At 39.0% G+C, this 19,560-nt stretch overlaps 1 protein-coding gene across 1 annotated transcript in view; it reads right to left on the bottom strand.

The window, feature by feature from the left end:
- The window catches only part of MRPS35 (mitochondrial ribosomal protein S35), a 52,322-nt gene that overhangs the window by 14,413 nt on the left and 18,349 nt on the right, over positions 1–19,560 (bottom strand). The window contains exons 5-7 of the mRNA XM_066258021.1: positions 16,176–16,315; positions 5,188–5,297; positions 1,497–1,566 (exon numbers count right to left, since the gene is read on the bottom strand). Coding sequence (XP_066114118.1) covers positions 1,497–1,566; positions 5,188–5,297; positions 16,176–16,315 — 320 coding nt within the window. The remainder of the gene's footprint in view (positions 1–1,496; positions 1,567–5,187; positions 5,298–16,175; positions 16,316–19,560) is intronic.

The following is a 19,560-nucleotide window of genomic DNA, read 5'->3' as shown; positions in this document are numbered from 1 at the left end:
CCATCTCACTACTGCTTCTACCTGTTGTATCCCTTCAAGTCATGAAAAACAAATCTCACCTCTTCCACATAAAGCCCTCTGAACACCTAAAGAGACTGACTCTTTATCCAGCCATTTGTGCTCTTTCACACGCTGCCAATATGAAATGCTACTGAGACCCAGGCCTATGTTGGGCAAGCTTCAAAAAATTTAATTTGTATGCATATCTAAGATTATTTTAATTTAAAAAATATAATTTTAAACTGAGTTACCTAAACACGTTATCAATTTCATTTTATTCTTTTATTTTTTTTTATTTTAGTGAGAGGAGGGGAGGCAGAGAGAGACTGCCACATGTGCCCTTACCGGGATCTACCTGGCAAGCCCACTAGGGGCCATTGCTCCGTTGAAACCAGAGCCATCTTTAGCACCTAAGGTGGAGGCCATGATGCCATCCTCATCACCCGAGGCCAACTCACTCAAGCTACTCAAGCCATGGCTGCGGGAATGGAAGACAGAGAGAAAGAGAAAGAGAAAAGGGGGCAAGGTGGAGAAGCATATGGTCACCTCTACTGTGTGCCCTGACCAGAACTGAATCGGGGACATCCACGCACCCAGCCAACACTCTACCACTAAGGCTACCCGGCCAGGGCCACATTACCAACTTTAAAGCATAGCAATATTGTCCTTACACATTTGTATGCATATACTAAAACTCTCAGCCAGACACAAGACTATAAATACTATTTGAATAATTAATTGCGCTTAACTGTCTTTAATGTATACTAGAGAAATATTTACACAAAAGGCTAAGCAAGTGTTAGTAAAATTTTAAAATACCTTTCTATAAAGTTCTGGAGCTTTGTTCTGCACTTTATTTAAATAACAGGGTGAATTACAAATCTCAAATTGTACAGATGTCAGCTTCCTCTCTTTCCCCACTCCCTTCCCTCCCCAGAGCACATGCTCTCTGAAGCATGCCCAATCTATTCTCCCCAGGCATGTATATTCTTTCTCATTCCTATGCTCCAAGGGCCTTTCTCCTGCCTCTGTAACTTGTTTGCTGAGCCCACGAAGCTCAGCTGGCTCACTTCTTCCACATCTCACTTCTTCTACCTCTGTAACTTTCTAAATAAATGTCTGCTTGTATTCGAAAAAAAAAAAAGTTATACAGATCATTATCCTTCCATAACTTTGACAACTTTAAGCCAAAGTCAAACTGACAAACAAAAAGTTAAAAATTCTAAATTTTCCAACCAAAGTCAGAAACTCTGAATTTTAAAGGCATTTATCATCTGATTTCTATAACATCCTGAAATTAACTGCATAATCTATTTCAAGATCCTCACTTTTGATGTCAGTAGAAGCTTTCTATAACATTTTATATATCCTAAGTGCATCCAGTGGTTCATTAAACATGCAACTGAGTACTTGCCACACAGATTGTTTGGAAAGGTTAAAACATCATTGGAATTTACATTGACAAAATGATTAAACATTGACATATAATCACTTACCCAAGACTCGTGGTATAAAACTGTTAGCAGATACATTGCATAATCATAATTCTGTCTCTTTAAAGGGCACCTTCAAAAGAGAGAGGGGGAAAGTTAAAATTCTAAAAATTTAAGACACAGAATTATTTGCAAAATATACAAATACTAAATACAATGGATAATTTATATTCAGGTATTCCTCATCTGCTTTAGGAAAATTCTGTTCTTAGAATAAGGATAGTCTATGTAAAAAATTATTTATAATTTTATTTAGAATATCGCTTTGCTTTTATAACTAACTGTATCTGATAATAGCTTTATGGTATTTTTTTAACTGAATATATTGGATTGACACTGGTTAAAAATTTATGTATACAGGTTTCAAGTGCACAATTCTACAACACATTTTCCATACATTGTATTTTGTGTGTTCACACCTTTCCCCAAGTCGAGTCTCCGACCATCAGCTTTATGCTATTTTTAATATGACTGTGTTCAATCCAAGTGCCCTTCATGATCTCAGAACTAAGAGTCTGTTGGAGTGTGAGCATATGTTGAGTTCATTTAAAAAATAGAGCTAGACCAGGGGTCTCAAACTCGGGCCGCATGTGGCCCACCGAACAATTTTGTGTGGCCCGCAGATTAATCCACGAAGTTCAAAATATTTTGGATAAAATTAAGTAAGCCTAGGGGCCTACTTGTATTTTTTCATTTCTCTAGCATTCTAGCTAGATATTAGCTTAGTTAACAGCAGTTGTGATGCGAACTACAGTTTCTGGTCGTTTTGTGACACTGAGTAAACTGCATGTACGATTGTGCTTGTTGTACTGATTTTTTTTTGTTTTCAACTGCAGTGAGAAAAGTGTTGCATAACAGTTGCCTTTTGTAGACCTAGTGCAGCCCGCTGAACGGCTGTAATCTTGCTCTGTGGCCCACATGCTGAGTTGAGTTTGAGACCCCTGAGCTAGACCAATCTTAGATGATAACCTAAATGTTCACCTTGATTTTTCCAGAGTCAATTCTTTTTAAAATGAGCTACACTATAAAATGATGTATTGCTGCTGTTGTCTTTAAAATAGAATGACCGCCTGACCAGGCAGTGGCGCAGTGGATAGAGCGCCAAACTGGGATGTGGAGGACCCAGGTTCGAGACCCCGAGGTCACCAGCTTGAGCGTGGGCTCATCTGGTTTGAGCAAAAAGCTCACCAGCTTGGACTGAAGGTTGCTGGCTCGAGCAAGGGGTTCCTCGGTCTGCTGTAGCCCCACGGTCAAGGCACATATGAGAATGCAATCAATGAAGAACTAAGGTGTCTCAACGAAAAACTGATGACTGATGCTTCTCATCTCTCTCCATTCCTGTCTGTCCCTATCTATTCCTGTCTCTGACTCTCTCCTGTCTCTGTAAAGAAATAAAAACTAACTAACTAAATAAATAAATAAATGCTAACAAGTACCACCTGTTTAAAAAATAAATAAAATAGAATGACCTAACATTAGAAATCAATTACTTCCAATATCAATATACAGTAAAACCATCATATGATAAATGACTTTAACTATAGTCTGTTTATTCTATACTTAAGTTTAAGAGTTCTCTGAATAGTTGTTACCATAAAACTCATACACAGACTTGACACTTGTAAACTTAAAAAAACCACATTATCAGATACTTATAAAATTTCAAACAATAACATTTAAAATGTATATTTTAAGTTGCGCTAACCAAAAACATTATACATCTCCTAAAAAAATAGCAAAAAGAATTTTAATAATATATTTCAAATCTATTTTCTCTCTAACTAAGTAATAATCTTTCTCCACCTCCACACTGTTGTCCTCTCGTGCGTGTCATGCCCATTTCTTTCCACCACACCATAGGATGCAAACCTCTCTGATGACGACTCCTCCACATGCTCTGAAACTGACAGGGAGGGAAGGAGGGTATCTATCTATCCACTTGCTTTTCTCTAAAGAGAGGTCTTTATTTATTTATTTATTTATTTATTTTATTTATTTATTTTAGTGAGTGAGAAAGAGAGACAAAGACGGAAGGGAGAGAGATGAGAAGCATCAACTCATAGTTGCTTCACTTTAGTTGGTCACAGGTTGCTTTTCATGTGCCTTGATGGGGGGGGGGGCCTCCAGCTGAGCCAGTGACACCTTCCTCAAATCAAGGACCTTGGGCTCAAGCCAGCAACCATGGGTCATGTCTATGATCCTGTCTCAAGCCAGCAACCCTACACTCAAGCTAGTGAGCCTGCGTTGAAGCTGGTGACCTCGGGGTTTCGAACCTGGGTCTTCAGTGTCCCAAGCTGACAATCCATCCACTGTGCCACTACCTGGTCAGACATATTTTTTTAACATAACTTGGAAATAACCAAAGTATAATTCTAGGAATAAAATAAACCAGTCAGTAAAAACCAATAACCTTTCTTTATCTCAGATGACCTAATTTATAAATTCATACAAGATAAATCTTTTACGGCTTTTATGTACTTCTATGCTAGCACTTAAATTCTGCTTATTTGCATAAGTACCTTAATAAATTAAATTTGCAGTTAATTTAATAATTTTAATTGTGAGTTATAAAATTTTTATACATTGTGACTTTGTAAAAGCCTGTTTAAGGTGCCAGCCAGTTTGCTCAGTGGTTGAGCATTGGCCCAGCATGTGGATGTCCCCAGGTTCAGGTTCAATTCCTAGTCAAGGCACACAGCAGAGGCAACCATCTGCTTCTCCATCCCTCTATCTCCCCTTCTCTCTCTCTCTCTCTCTCTCTCTCTCTCTCTCTTCCCTCCTACAACCATGGCTTGATTGGCCCCCAGCCAAGGAGGCCCTGAGGATGGCTATGGAGCCTCTGCCTCCGGTGCTAAAAATAGCTCAGTTGCCAAGCAACTTCCATATATGAGCAAAGCATCCCAGTAAGGGGTTTGCAGGGTGGATCCCAGTCAGGGTACATGCAGGAGTCTGTCTCTCTGCCTCCCCTCCTCTCACTTAATTTAAAAAAAAAAGCCTGTTTAAGCATTAATTACTAGCAAGTCATACTTGTATTTTCCTCTAACATCTTTCCTGAGTTTTATATACATGATATATTAAAATAAAAGATTAAAAATCACAACAATACGGTTGGCTCAGCGGTAGAGCGTCGGCCTAGCGTGCGGAGGACCCGGGTTCGATTCCCGGCCAGGGCACACAGGAGAGGCGCTCATTTGCTTCTCCACCCCTCCGCTGTCTCTCCCTTCCCCTCCTGCAGCCAGGGCTCCATTGGAGCAAAGATGGCCCGGGCGCTGGGGATGGCTCTGTGGCCTCTGCCTCAGGCGCTAGAGTGGCTCTGGTCGCAACATGGCGACGCCCAGGATGGGCAGAGCATCGCCCCCTGGTGGGCAGAGCGTCGCCCCTGGTGGGCGTGCCGGGTGGATCCCGGTCGGGCGCATGCGGGAGTCTGTCTGACTGTCTCTCCCTGTTTCCAGCTTCAGAAAAATGAAAAAAAAAAAAAAAAATCACAACAATAATTTAACTCATCAAGGCCAGCCTCTCCATGTATATAAAGATCACAGCAACAGTAGACTAGTATGAGGATATCAGAAATATAAATCAGACTTCTTTTGACATATAAAGTTAATGTAAGTTGATATCCTTTAAAGGACTGGCAGGGGACTGGAGGACAATAAAGCAACACATATAGCTGATCGGCTGAATTTTTCTTTCTTACCTATCTGTTTTGATGGTAAGTACATCTGTGGTCTTGCAGTATCGCTCTCCTACAAGTTTAATAAGTTTCTTCTTTGCATGATCATCTAAATTCAGGCTAGAAAGTTTAACCTTAAAAATACAAGAAAAAAAATTACTTGAAAAAGATTACTTCATATACTTTAATGAAAAAACAGTAATATTATTTAGATTAACATTAAAATGAGCAAAAGGAAACCTTTTCAAACTCCCTTCTAGCTAGAGTTGGCAATTAGTGTCCATTATGAGGTCTGATCCAACTCATGGAAATACAGTGGGGAGCAAACTGGCGTTCTTTCAAAGTTCCAGGCTATGTCTGCTGAATACATTCAGGAAATGCTGAGTTAACTTGGGTTCTTAGAGCAGGACTTCTTGAAGGAAGTAATACACAAATAAACATTTTGAAATTTCAAGATTCAAGGTTGCTATGTAATGATTCCCAAATTTAGTTGACCCCAAATTCCGCTTTTATGGGACAGTTTATGGAACTAGTCTTCCTTAAAACATATTTTGAGAAGTGACAGACTGAATGAACACACTTCTTAATTTGCAGAGAATTATGGCATGTATGAAGGCATTATCTAGAGATGAACAGGCTTGACACAGGAAAACAAGTTAGACACTAGAATACAGTTAAATAAGGTAAACCAGACTATTTTTCCACGGAAAGCATAAGAATAAGAAAGTCATAACCGCACTGAGAAGAAAAGGCTAAATTAGATTTTGAAGCCCCATCCATTTTTCCTCTCTAGTTTCAACAGCCCTGCACTTCCCTCAAGATACCACAGCAGGAGAACTGACTTATTTTTCCATTTTTCCCACTCGACAGCAAACTCTTGAGCAGAGGTCCCCAAACTTTTTACACAGGGGCCAGCTCACTGTTCCTCTGACCATTGGAGGGCCGGACCATAAAAAAAAAACTATGAACAAATCCCTATGCACACTGCACATATCTTATTTTAAAGTAAAAAAACAAAACGGGAACAAATACAATATTTAAAATAAAGAACAAGTAAATTTAAATCAACAAACTGACCAGTATTTCAATGGGAACTATGCTCCTCTCACTGACCACCAATGAAAGAGGTGCCCCTTCTGGAAGTGTGGCGGGGGCCAGATAAATGGCCTCAGGGGGCCACATGTGGCTGTAGTTTGGGGACCCCAGCACTTGAGGGTAACAATGATGTCTTTCTTGCTCTTGGCAATGGCCTAACACCTAAAAAGCATGCAACACATATTTGCTAGACAAATACATAAGGGAAAACAAGGGAGGATATATATTTTTTTAAGGACTGCAAATTTTTATTTGAACTAGAGAAAACAGAAAACAAATACATAAATATAAATGCACTCTTAAGTAATATTACTAGTGAGAACACTGACTATTAAATATCAATCCAATAGAATGCTTATATGTTGAAGACAATATGAATTACGATAGTCACCTGGAGAGAATATGTACAACAACCAGCTTATCAGTTTCATGGATAAAATAAGCAACTTTATGGTAACTCAAGATTATTAACAATATGGAGAATTATTTATAAGAAAATCATAAAATGTACCTACATTATGATCATGATTATGAAAATATATGCATATATATCAGTAGAAAGAAACAAATAGTTTTTACATTAGGATAGTGAGAATGTAAAAATTTTTTCCTTTTAAAATACCTTTCAATGAAATCATGATGCTTGAAATTAAATTTTAAAATTTATCATTTAAAAATTTAAGTGTTGTAGCTTTCTATATGAGAAGTAGTCCAAAAACAGCAGCAATGCTGATTATTATCGTAACAACTACTTTAAAACTTGTGTTCACATTAACATTTTAATGTTCAAAAATTATACAGAGTTTATGCCAGGAACTCATAAATATTTCAGACACAGCTGTGTGGTGCTCTCACGCCACCTGCTAGCACTCAAAGGCACTGCAAAACTGCAGTCTTTAACCTAGATAATTATCTGAATTTGAAGTTTAGTGGCATTCATCATCATTCCTTTTCCTAAATTCAAAAGAATCCTTAGGCTTCTGCTATATTTTAAAGAGTCAATATTGTACTATTAACATTATCCCCAAAACAATGTTGACATTTCAAATCATTAGGAGGTTGTAGTTATTACCTACATGTCTCTTCAAATGTTCATATTTAAAAGTTATATAAATTGAGTAATGTCTTAATGTGTGAAATATTTTCTCTATTGAAAGTATAGTGCAGAATTAAATAACCTGAGTATTAAACTTCAGAGAAGAATTGGGTTTGATTTCTAGATTTGCTACTTGCTGGCTAATTGACCTTAAGTGACTTATTCAATCTTCCTTTCTGTTTCCTGATTTATAAAAAGAAAGGATCCACAGAATTTTTTTTCAGAAATAAATTACATTAAATAGAAAAAAGCATTTTTAAATTTTTATTTATTTATTTAAATTTAAGTGAGAGGAGGGGAGATAGAGAGACTCCCACATGCACCCCGACCAGGATCTACCCAGCTACCCCTGTCTGGGGCCGATGCTCTTTCCATGTGGTGCTAAGCTCACAGCTGAGCTATTTTTAGCACCTGAGGCAGAGGTTCCAAGGAGCTATCTTCAGCACCCGGGGTTAATGTGCTCGAATCAATTGAGCAACGGCTAGAAGAGGGGAAGAGAGAGAGAGAAAAATCAGGGAGTAGGAGGAGAGAAAAGCAGATGACCACTTCTTCTGTGTGCCCTGACTGGGGATCGAACTCGGGACATCCACACGCCAGGTTGACACTCTACACTGAACCAACTGCCCAGAGCTGAAGAAAGCATTTTAAAGTAAAGTTCTATACAAATATTAAGTCAGATTTAATTCTGAACTACTTTTAGACTATAAAGAAAAATGTACCATCTTTCTATGAATTAAAAATTTAAGTATCTCTAAATAGTATTTTATAACATTTGGTGATCTTTACAATGTGGCCTAAATCATGTCTGGAACTCCATGACACATTCAGGACACGACACTGAGCCTCAATAGTAGCAGATAGAGTGAAAGGAACCCAGAAGGAACGATGTGAGTCAGGAGGAAAGGACACGAGGGAGCAATGAAGGTATTATGTGGTGGCACGAGACAACAAGGAGACAGGAAGGGATGATAGCATGATATGGTGATACTGGTGGCATATTTCAAATAAAGCAATGAGGTTATTCTTAAGTGAAATAAAACAAGCAAACTTAAAACTGGAAGGGACTAAGCCCACAAAAAGTAAGGTGAAATCTAGGTTTCCTGACTGAGTTCAGAGATTCTTTTATTATATAACACTGAGCTCAACAACTGTTTATTGTTGTTGTCATTAAAAAGAGGTAACATTTGGCCCTGGCTGGTTGGCTCAGTGGTAGAGTGTCGGCCTGGCGTGCAGAAGTCCCGGGTTCGATTCCCGGCCAGGGCACACAGGAGAGGCGCTCATCTGCTTCTCCACCCCTCCCCCTCTCCTTCCTCTCTGTCTCTCTCTTCCCCTCCCACAGCCAAGGCTCCATTGAAGCAAAGTTGGCCCAGGCGCTGAGGATGGCTCTGTGGCCTCTGCCTCAGGCGCTAGAATGGCTCTGGTTGCAACAGAGTGACGCCCCATATGGGCAGAGCATCGCCCCCTGGTGGGCGTGCCGGGTGGATCCCGGTCGGGCACATGCGGGAGCCTGATTGCCTCCCTGTTTCCAACTTCAGAAAAAAAAAAAAAAAAAAAAAAAAGAGGTAACATTTATTAAGCTCTTAAAATGTATCAGGTATTATCACTACATGGGCACTTTATATTAACCTATCAGTAGAATGATGTGAGCAGAGTAGAATTTTAAGTTCTTTTTCTTTTTTCCTTTTGCTTATCTAGACTTTCTAAAATTTATATAGTAAACACTACTGTCTTCAGTAATTATAAAATATTTTTGATCTCTCTAAAATATAGTGCTATGACATTTAAATTACTCTATGGAATATAAAAAGGTTAAAAAGCTTTATAAATTCATTTCATAAAGATATACAACCTTGATACCAAAACCTAGCAAAAAAAAAAAATACAAATCACAGCCGTATCAGTAAAAAAATTTCTGGAAATTAAAGTTTGTCTCTTTGTTAGCATACAATGTAAGAAATGATTGCAGAGATTTTTAACAGGTCTTGCTATACTTAGAATGCCGATTTAAAATGCAGGCTGCGTAATATACAAAAACTGATTTTCTGAGGGTCCTGGAAGGCATCTCAAAAAAGTAGGCAGTCATTCTCCAAGACAGATTCATCCAGAGCACATCAGTCAGGGTTTCCTGGAGAAATACTGGTTGTAGGGCTAGGACAGGGAACATATAAGAGGAGCTGAAACACTCTGTGGTGCCAAAAAACAAAGTAGTATTTAAAAAACAAACGATGGGAAATGACAAAGGAAGGGAGAAGCCTAATCAGAGAGCTGCCAATGGCCAAAACCAGAATAATTTGAGCAACAAAATTAATTATGTATTACTGGGTTACAACCCAAAGGATAAAATAGCCATAGTCCATGCTGATATAAATGAATGAATAAAGAAGTAAATGGAAAATAGGCAAATCTCCGACACAGAAGAATTCCAAATACTTTGTGTTCCAAATAATTTGTGGTATTTTTCCCTCAAGAGAGTGCAATGCAACTCCCAACTCTATAAGTGTGGACTGTGCAGAGTGACTTCCTTTAAGAGTACAGTATAGAAAGGAAGAAAAGAAAGAGTAATTTCATAGTGGATAAAACTGGTAAACACTACCTCAGCGAAATGACCTCGGCTGAGACATGGTAGCAGCCTACATACCCTCGCTATGTGTGATGAGCACGGCACTTTATTTCTGAGGTTTTCTTCCCCAAAACACACATCAGTCTAACCAGGCGAAAAACTTAATAAACATAAATGGAAGATCATTCCAGAAAAATATATAACCAGTATTTTTCAAAACTGTCAAAAGTCATTAAAAACAAGAAAATTCTGAGAAACCATTCCAGCCAAAAGGAGACACAATAACTAAATGCAATGTGGTATCCTCAATGGGATTGTGCTTACAAAAAAACCACCAAGGATATAAGGTGAAAATTCATGGAATGGGAGGAAATATCTGCAACATATATATCTGACAAGGAACTGGTATCCAGAATATGTAAAGAACACAATGGAACAATGAAAACATAAATTACCCATTTAAAAAATGGGTAAAGGATTTAAATAGACATTTCTCCAGAGAAAATATACAAATGGTCAAGAGAAAATGCTTAACATCATTAGTCATTAGGGAAATGCAAACCAAAATCATAGTAAGATACCACTTAACACCAATTAGAATAGCAAAACCTAAAAGAAGGTCTGGCAATAACAATCTCTGGTGAGGACATGGAGGAGCTGGAACCCTCAAACATTTTCAATGACATTTGACAATAGTGCAGCCACTTTGTAAACCAGGTTGGCAGTTCCTCACAATGTCACACATGCAGTTCCATATGACCCAGCAATTCTACCCAACAGAACTGAAAACAAATGTCCATACAAACATGTACATGAATGTTCATGGCAGCATTATTCCCAATAGCCAAAAAGTGAAAACAATCCAAATGTCTATCAAATGATGAATGGATAATAAAAATATGCTACATTCATAAAATAGATTATTTAGCAATAAAAAGTAATGAAGAACTGATACATGCTACAACAGATGAGACACTGAAAGCATTACACTGAGAGTATTCGTGCTTCATGCTTCATTTATATGAAATTGCAAGAATAAGCAAATCTACTGAGACAGAAAGTAGATTACTAGTAGCTGACAAGGGTTTGAGGGTGGAGAAAAGGGGGGATACTGAGGAGTGACTGATAATGGATGTGGGGTTTCTTTTGATAGTGATGAAAATTTCTGGAGTTAGGCAGTGGTGATGGTTGCATAACTCTCTGAATATACTCAAAAACACTGAGTTGTACACTTTAAAAGGGTGAATTCTATAGCGTGTGAATTATATATCAATAAAGCTGTTATTAAAAAGAAAAAATGAGCAAGAGAAATCAATACACCATCAAAATGGGCAAGTGACCAAAAAGAAAGCATCTTGCAAAGGAATAAATTCTCACCTTAATTAGAATTCGAAGACACAAATTTCAAATATAAGATAGTGTTTTTACCTATAAAATTGATAGGTAATAATCTCTAGGTTGGTGAGGGTACAGACAAACAAGCTTTCTCACAACCTCTGGTATTATATTTGTGACATTTCCTGCAGGGATTTACAATATATAAGCAAAAAAATTTTATAATAGATACCAAAGAAACAGAAAGCTTTAAGGCCCTGTAATATGGATTAATTATTTATTTATTTAAGTCACATTTTTATGTCCCACCTATGTATGGAATCATATAGTTCTTAGTTTTTTCTGATTTACTTATTTTGCTCAGTATAATGTTATCAAGGTCTATCCATGTAGTTGTAAATGATCCGATGTCATCATTTCTTATGGCTGAGTAGTATTCCATAGTATATATACACCAAAGCTTTTCAATCCACTCGTCCTCTGATGGACACTTGGGCTGTTTCCAGATCTTCGCTATTGTGAATAATGCTGCCATAAACATGGGGGTGCATTTCTTCTTTTCAAACAGTGCTATGATGTTCTCGGGGTATATTCCTAACAGTGTATGTATAGCTGGGTCAAAAGGCAGTTCGATTTTTAATTTCTTGAGGAATCTCCATACTGTTTTTCCACAGTGGCTGCACCAGTCTGCATTCCCACCAGCAGTGCAGGAGGGTTCCCTTTTCTCCACATCCTCACCAGCACTTATTCTGTGTTGTTTTGTTGATGAGCACCATTTTAACTGGTGTGAGATGATATCTCATTGTGGTTTTAATTTGCATTTCTCTAATGATTAGTGATGTTGAGCATTTTTTCATATGCCTATTGGCCATCTGTATGTTCTCTTTGGAGAAGTGTCTACTCATTTCTTTCGCCCATTTTTTGATTGGATTGTTTGTCTTCCTGGTATTAAGTTTTACAAGTTCTTTATAAATTTTGGTTATTAACCCCTTATCAGACGCATTGTCAAATATATTCTCCCATTGTGTAGTTTGTCTTTTTATTCTGTTCTTATTGTCTTTAGCTGTGCAAAAGCTTTTTAGTTTGATATAGTCCCATTTGTTTATCCTGTCTTTTATTTCACTTGCCCGTGGAGATAAATTGGCAAATATATTGCTGCGAGAGATGTCAGAGAGCTTACTGCCTATGTTTTCTTCTAAGATGCTTATGGTTTTATGGCTTACATTTAAGTCTTTTATCCATTTTGAGTTTATTTTTGTGAATGGTGTAAGTTGGTGGTCTAGTTTCATTTTTTTGCAGGTAGCTGTCCAATTTTCCCAACACCATTTGTTGAAGAGGCTGTCTTTAGTCCATTGTATGCTCTGACCTCCTTTGTCAAATATCAGTTGTCCATAAAAGTGTGGGTTTATTTGTGGGTTCTCAGTTCTATTCCATTGATCTATTGGGTTGGGGAATAAGTTCGTAGCGTTTTTATATTTTCTTTTTTTATTTTACAACGATTTGTTTGCTGTTTGGCAAAGGGTAAGTATTCATTCGATAAAACTCTTTCTGCTCTACAAAACTATGTTAATTGTATTTTTGAGTTATTTAATTTTTTATTAGTTTTGAGGCTTAGAAATGGAATACCCAGGAGGCAAAAATCAACATTTTCGACACCTGCTCTTCTTTGCTTTTCATCGAGGTCAAAAAGCTGCCGAAGCAGCCCGGGACATTTGCGACGTGTATGGAGAAGGTGTCATAGGCGAGTCTACAGCAGGAAAGGCGAGTCTACAGCACGGAAATGGTTTGCAAAGTTCAAAAATGGCGACTTTGACGTCGATGACACGTGCTACAGCGGAAGGCCTTCTGAATTCGATGAAGAACTGGGAAATGCTCAAAAAGAATGCCACGGTCAACAAGGAGCTCTACATTGCCCAGCTACACCGCGTGAATGAGGCTATTCGACTGAAAAGACCTGATCGACATGGTCAAACCATAGTCCTTCACGACAACGCCAGGCCCCATGTTGCACAAGTCATCAAAGCCGCACTCCAAGAGCTCGAATGAGAGGTCCTTCAGCATCCGCCGTATTCTCCGGACCTTGCACCGACCGATTACCATCTTTTCCGCTCCCTGTCAAACCATATGAAGGGTGTTACCTTCGATAACAAAGAGGTCCTTAAAAACTGGCTCAACAACTTCTTTGACACCAAACCAGGCGATTTTTGGCAGAACGGCATCAACAAATTGGTCGAGAGGTGGGAAGAGGTTGTAAACAGCAACGGCGAATATATAATTAATTAACTTATTGATATTAATTATTGTTTTTTGTTTAAATAAAAGTCTTCGGTAAAAACGCTACGAACTTATTCCCCAACCCAATATATGCCTGTTCTTATGCCAGTACCATGCTGTTTTGAGTACAATGGCCTTGTAGTATAACTTGATATCCAGAAGTGCGATACCTCCCACTTTATTCTTCCTTTTCAGGATTGCTGAGGCTATTCGTGTTCTTTTTTGGTTCCATATAAATTTTTGGAATATGTGTTCTATATCTTTGAAGTAAGTCATTGGTATTTTAATCGGTATTGCATTGAATTTATATATTGCTTTGGGTAATATAGACATTTTAATGATGTTTATTCTTCCTAATCATGAGCACGGTATATGCTTCCACTTGTTTGTATCTTCCTTGATTTCTTTTATCAATGTTTTATAATTTTCCAAGTATAAGTCTTTAATCTCCCTGGTTAAATTTATTCCTAGGTACTTTATTTTTTTGGTTGCAATGGTAAAGGGGATTGCTTCCTTAATTTCTCTTTCTGACAGTTCATTGTTAGTGTATAAAAATGCCTCTGATTTCTGAGTATTAATTTTATATCCTGCCACCTTGCTGAATTCATTTATCAGGTCCAGTAGTTTTTTGACTGAGACTTTAGGGTTTTCTGTATACAATATCATATCATCTGCAAATTATTGATAGTTTTACTTCTTTTCCAATTTGAATGCCTTATATTTCTTTTTCTTGTCTGATTGCTGTGGCTAGGACTTCCAGAACTATGTTGAATAAGAGTGGTGAAAGGGGGCACCCCTGCCTTGTTCCTGATCTTAAGGAGATTGCTTTTAATTTTTGCCCATTGAGTACAATGTTGGCTGTGGGTTTGTCATAGATGGCCTTTATCATGTTGAGGTATGTTCCTTGTATTCCCACTTTGCTGAGAGTTTTGAACATGAATGGGTGCTGGATTTTATCAAATGTTTTTTCTGCATCTATTGAAATTATCATGTGGTTTTTCTCCTTCCTTTTGTTTATGTGATGAATCACATCGATTGATTTGCGAATATTGTACCAGCCTTGCCTCCCAAGAATAAATCCCATTTGATCATGATGTATGATTTTTTTCATATATTGCTGGATCCAGTTTGCTAATATTTTGTTGAGGATTTTAGCATCTAAATTCATCAGGGATATTGACATAATTTTCTTTCTTTGTGTTGTCTTTGCCTGGTTTTGGAATCAGAATTATACTCGCTTCATGAAAGGAGCTTGGAAGTCTTCCTTCCTCTTGAATTTTTTGAAATAGCTTGAGAAGGATAGGAGTTAGTTCTTCTTTGAATATATGGATAATTTAAATACATTCTGATAGAACTACGTTATGAAAGTATTTGTTTGTATCTCCCACTTCAGTCTCAGAAAAGGGCCATGTCTGATGGATTAGCATTGCGCCCCAGCCTCAGACACTGTCTTGACACACAACAGACATTTTTTTACATGCCATCTGATGCAGCTGTTAATACAATATTAAAGTATGCTTAATATCTTTAGGAAATTTTTACTTCCTATTACTAACTGTAAAATAGAAAACAATCAAATATAGTATCCCATTAATATACAAAAGGTTGACTTCATGCATACTAATTTTTTTTTTTTAAGTTAAAGGCGGGGAGATAAGACTCCTGTCCTGTATGTGTCCTGACCAGGATTCCACCTGGAAATCCCATATGGGGTCAATGCTCTGCCTATCTGTAGCTGCTGGCAACCGAGCTATTTTTAGCGTCTGAGGCAGAGGCTCCATGGAGCCATCCTCAAGGCCCAGGGCCAACATGATTGAATCAAGTGAGCCATGGCTGCGGGAGATGAAGAGAGAGATAGAGACAGAAGGAGTACGGGTGGAGAAGCAGATGGTCACCTCTTCTGTGTGCCCTGACCAGGAATTGAACCCAGGACTTCCATATGCTGGTTGACACTCTACTGCTGAACCAACCGGCCAGGGCACATATATACTAAATTGAGCTCCTACAGCTAATACTGGTTATTCATGAGTAGTGGAATTATAGGTAACTTTATTTTATACTTTAAAATATTTTTATATTGTCTAAATTTTCTGTAATAATTGTTATCTGTTTTATAATACATACAAAATGCTATTTTTAAGTAATATATTATAATAAAAATTTTAAAAATGTATAGCTTATTTGAGCCAAACTGATGACATATGCTGTGAAGCAAAATCTCAAATGCTCTCAATAATTCTTATTTTTAAAAAAAATATCTCGGCCCTGGCCAGTTGGCTCAATGGTAGAGCATCGGCCTGGAGTGCAGAAGTCCCAGGTTCGATTCCCGGTCAGGGCACATAGAAGAAGCGCCCATCTGCTTCTCCACCCCTCCCCCTTCTCCTTCCTCTCTGTCTCTCTCTTCCCCTCCCGCAGCCAAGGCTCCATTGGAGCAAAGATGGCCCAGGCGCTGGGGATGGCTCCATGGCCTCTGCCTCAGGCGCTAGAATGGCTCTGGTCACAAAAGAGCGACACCCTGGATGGGCAGAGCATCACCCCCTGGTGGGCGTGCCAGGTGGATCCCAGTCAAGCGCATGTGGGAGTCTGTCTGACTGCCTCCTCGTTTCCAGCTTCAGAAAAATACCAAAAAAAAAAAAAAAAAAAATCTCTTACCCTTAAGGTGACTGCTCGTGCTTTGGGGTTTCGAATAGATGGTCCTGATGAAACATAATCAGCTGTGTCAATTTCAACTGGAAAATGCTTCTCACATTTTTCATCACTGTCTAGTGCAGCTGGCCACTCAGTGCAGAAATCTGAGAATTTAAAAAAAATTACCTTAATTACAATTTTGCAAGTAAATACTCATTGTAATGTATGCTACCAGACAAAATGGAATTACTGAGAGACTATTCTCAGTTTACACGGAATGGAAGAGCAGATTCTGCTCTGTACTTCACAGACAGATCATGAACCTTCATCCCTTTTCTTCTTAGGTGAATCTTATTAGGGAATTTAATTAAGATAATTTGAATAGTTCAGGTTTGGTGAAGAGCAGTAAGTTCAATTAAAACAACTGTGACTTGGTCCTGGCCAGTTGGCTCAGTGGTAGAGCGTCGGCCTGGCGTGCGGAAGTCCAGGGTTCGATTCCCAGCCAGGGCATACAGGAGAGGCGCCCATCTGCTTCTCCACCCCTCCCCCTCTCCTTCCTCTCTGTCTCTCTCTTCCCCTCCCGCAGCCGAGGCTCCATTGGAGCAAAAGATGGCCCGGGCGCTGGGGATGTCTCCTTGGCCTCTGCCCCAGGCGCTCGAGTGGCTCTGGTCACAACAGAGCGACGCCCCGGATGGGCAGAGCGTCGCCCCTGGTGGGCGTGCCGGGTGGATCCCGGTCGGGTGCATGCGGGAGTCTGTCTGACTGCCTCCCTGTTTCCAGCTTCAGAGAAATACAAAAAAAAAACAAAAACAAAAAAAACAACTGTGACTTGACGAAAGCTTTTTGTGGCTTTGCACATACCTGTTATGGGGCAGTTTAATTCCTCCTCACTGACTAAAACCAAACAGTCCATGGTGCCCAGACCATTATAGCTTTTGAAAGGGCAACAGATAATATTATTCACTCCCAAATGAAGGTTACTAAAGATTAGCTGATGGGAATTGAAAGCTCTGAAAAAGCTCCAAGACAACACTGAGATGTAGTCAGCTGTCTTGCAGAAATTGAGTGGAACAGGGCTCAAGATGAAACAGGTACAAAAGCCTAGAGCATCCTTAAATGGGTCCATTATAGTAAATCATGTTTCTTCTATGTGGCTTCTGAGCCACCAGGGCTAACTGTTAGGAGGTACAGACTTGTCCTCATATTCAGACAAGACAGTTATCCTACAGAGAAGGTAGAACTGGACCTGAGACCTGAGCCACAATAGGAATAAAATGTAAGCAGTGGGAACATAGCCCACTATCTATCCCCACAGCAGAGGTATAAACTCAGGTTTCAAATGGGGTTGGGGGTGTGGGCTTATAAAGAAAAGAAATAGCTCCCAGCCTCACAGATATCAGCACTGAAGTATTCCACAAGTAGGGAGCTGATTTCATTTTGCCCTATTCCTATAGTTGGTGTGATAGAGGGCTCTCTGCTTGGGATGAAAACTTCCCTCAATGGAAATATCATTCCTTAAATGGACCCATTCTAAGAATAGCTAAAAGTAATTGGTTCCTTAGGTCAAACACTTTAGACCTCACAAATCCCTGCTTTCTCAAAAAAAGCAGGACTACTAGAGGGCTGGTCATAATCACAGGCAGACATCGAAGCTCTTCTAGGTGATGATGGTCTATGGTACAGTGAAAGGTACTTTGCCAATAACATTTTCCCCAAGCTCATAATTATCTTATAGTAGGCACTATATTTAGCTCCTCCCATTTAGGCTTTAATATCAGAGTCAGCAAAATGTCACTTTGGGTTATGGAGACTTTCTAAGATCTGGGACTATGAGGTAGAATAGTAAAAAGCTAAGAAAACCCATCGGCAAGTAGAATAGGGAAACTGAGACAGTCAGCCAAACAAACCAGCTGAGCAATTTACAGCCAGATACAGAAGGTCACCTCTCTAGAGGTAACATCTAGGCCTCAGTTGTATTTCAGCTCCAGGCCCAGAAAAGCGGCAAAACCAGGTGGTGGACGCTAGAATCAGTCGCAATTACTAATGACCCCTTGCCCTGGCACAATTAGTAGAGACCACGAACGACCCTGAAAGGGCACCCCTGTAAAGGCTAATGAATATTCTATTGCAATCTCCCCTATGACCTCCCCTAAACACCCAGCCTGTAAAATCCTTCAAAACAAAGGACCCAGCGCGCAAACTTTTCTGGGAGCACACCAGCGCTTTTCCCTTCCCCCTTTTCCTCCCGGACACTCGGACACTTGTGCATTTCCTCAACCCTAAGGGTCCCCACAGGGGAGCAATGGGACAGTGGCAGCTCATCTTGGGCTAACCTGCTGTCTTCAAGGTCCCCTTTTCTCTGACTTCCCAGTGCAGGCTCGTTTCTTTCCCATAAGGTTTCTAGAGAGCCAGAAGAGCTCTGCCTAGACTCTCCCCTGTACCTTCTATTCTAGGCCCTTCCTTGTTTCACTGTCCCCAACTCTTATGTGGACTCGTGTTGTGAAATCTTTCCTAGGTGAAGTCAAGGACCCACACAGTACTAGCTAGCTGTCAGCAGACCCAAAGGGCCAGGTCCCCTTTCTGGTGACAACTACATGTTAGGAAACTAAGTGTACACAGCTCACACCATTCCCTAAACACCCTGTTTGAAGTTCTATGCTTGGACACCTGGGGATGAAAGAAATATCTTTGAAATTAAGAACATTTCAACATTTAAACAAAATGAACAGAGCAAGATTACTGAGGTAATTTCCTTCCCAGCATGGACTAATTCCAACATCCTGCACTATAAGATGCAACACTGCCAAGCACTTTATAAAACTAGTTTGGGGAATTTTATGAGTTCCTGGGTTTGTACTGACTTTTTTTTTAAGCTTTGAATAAGTAATTTCAATCACCAGATGATAATTACAGCCTTCACAGTAAATGACCTGATTACATGTTTAAAAGAATACAGCCAACTGGAAAGTACCAAATAGACCTCTATTAGCCTTTATTCATCTGATAGGTAGAGTAATGACTAGACTTCAGAAGACCTTGGATTTTACTTAACTTTTGCCACTGATTATTAAGATTTTGGTAAATTACCTAATTTTCCTGTGCTTCAGATTTTCCATCTGCAAGTTAGATATAAAATCTAAACTGACCTACTTTGAAAGAAAACTGAGAAGAAATATTTGAAAACGTTCTGAGTTATTTGGAAGATACAATCTAAATCCAGGAGCTGGCAGAAGTGTAAAGGCCAAATTAAAGAAAGATTAAAACAGTGTAAAATAGAATGCTACTCTTCTGAATGTGCTGTGTCAAAGCCTTACATTTAAAAACTATGAAACATGTTAGAAATATCTCATTACAACCACCAGTTTCTATTACACAAATGCACATTTAAAACTAATGTTTAAAAGAAAAA

This window comes from Saccopteryx bilineata, chromosome 2 (genome assembly GCF_036850765.1).
Source record: "Saccopteryx bilineata isolate mSacBil1 chromosome 2, mSacBil1_pri_phased_curated, whole genome shotgun sequence".
NCBI classification, from domain to species: domain Eukaryota; kingdom Metazoa; phylum Chordata; class Mammalia; order Chiroptera; family Emballonuridae; genus Saccopteryx; species Saccopteryx bilineata.
The sequence above is the reverse complement of the archived record's forward strand: the minus strand, read 5'-3'. Positions and strand labels throughout refer to the sequence as shown.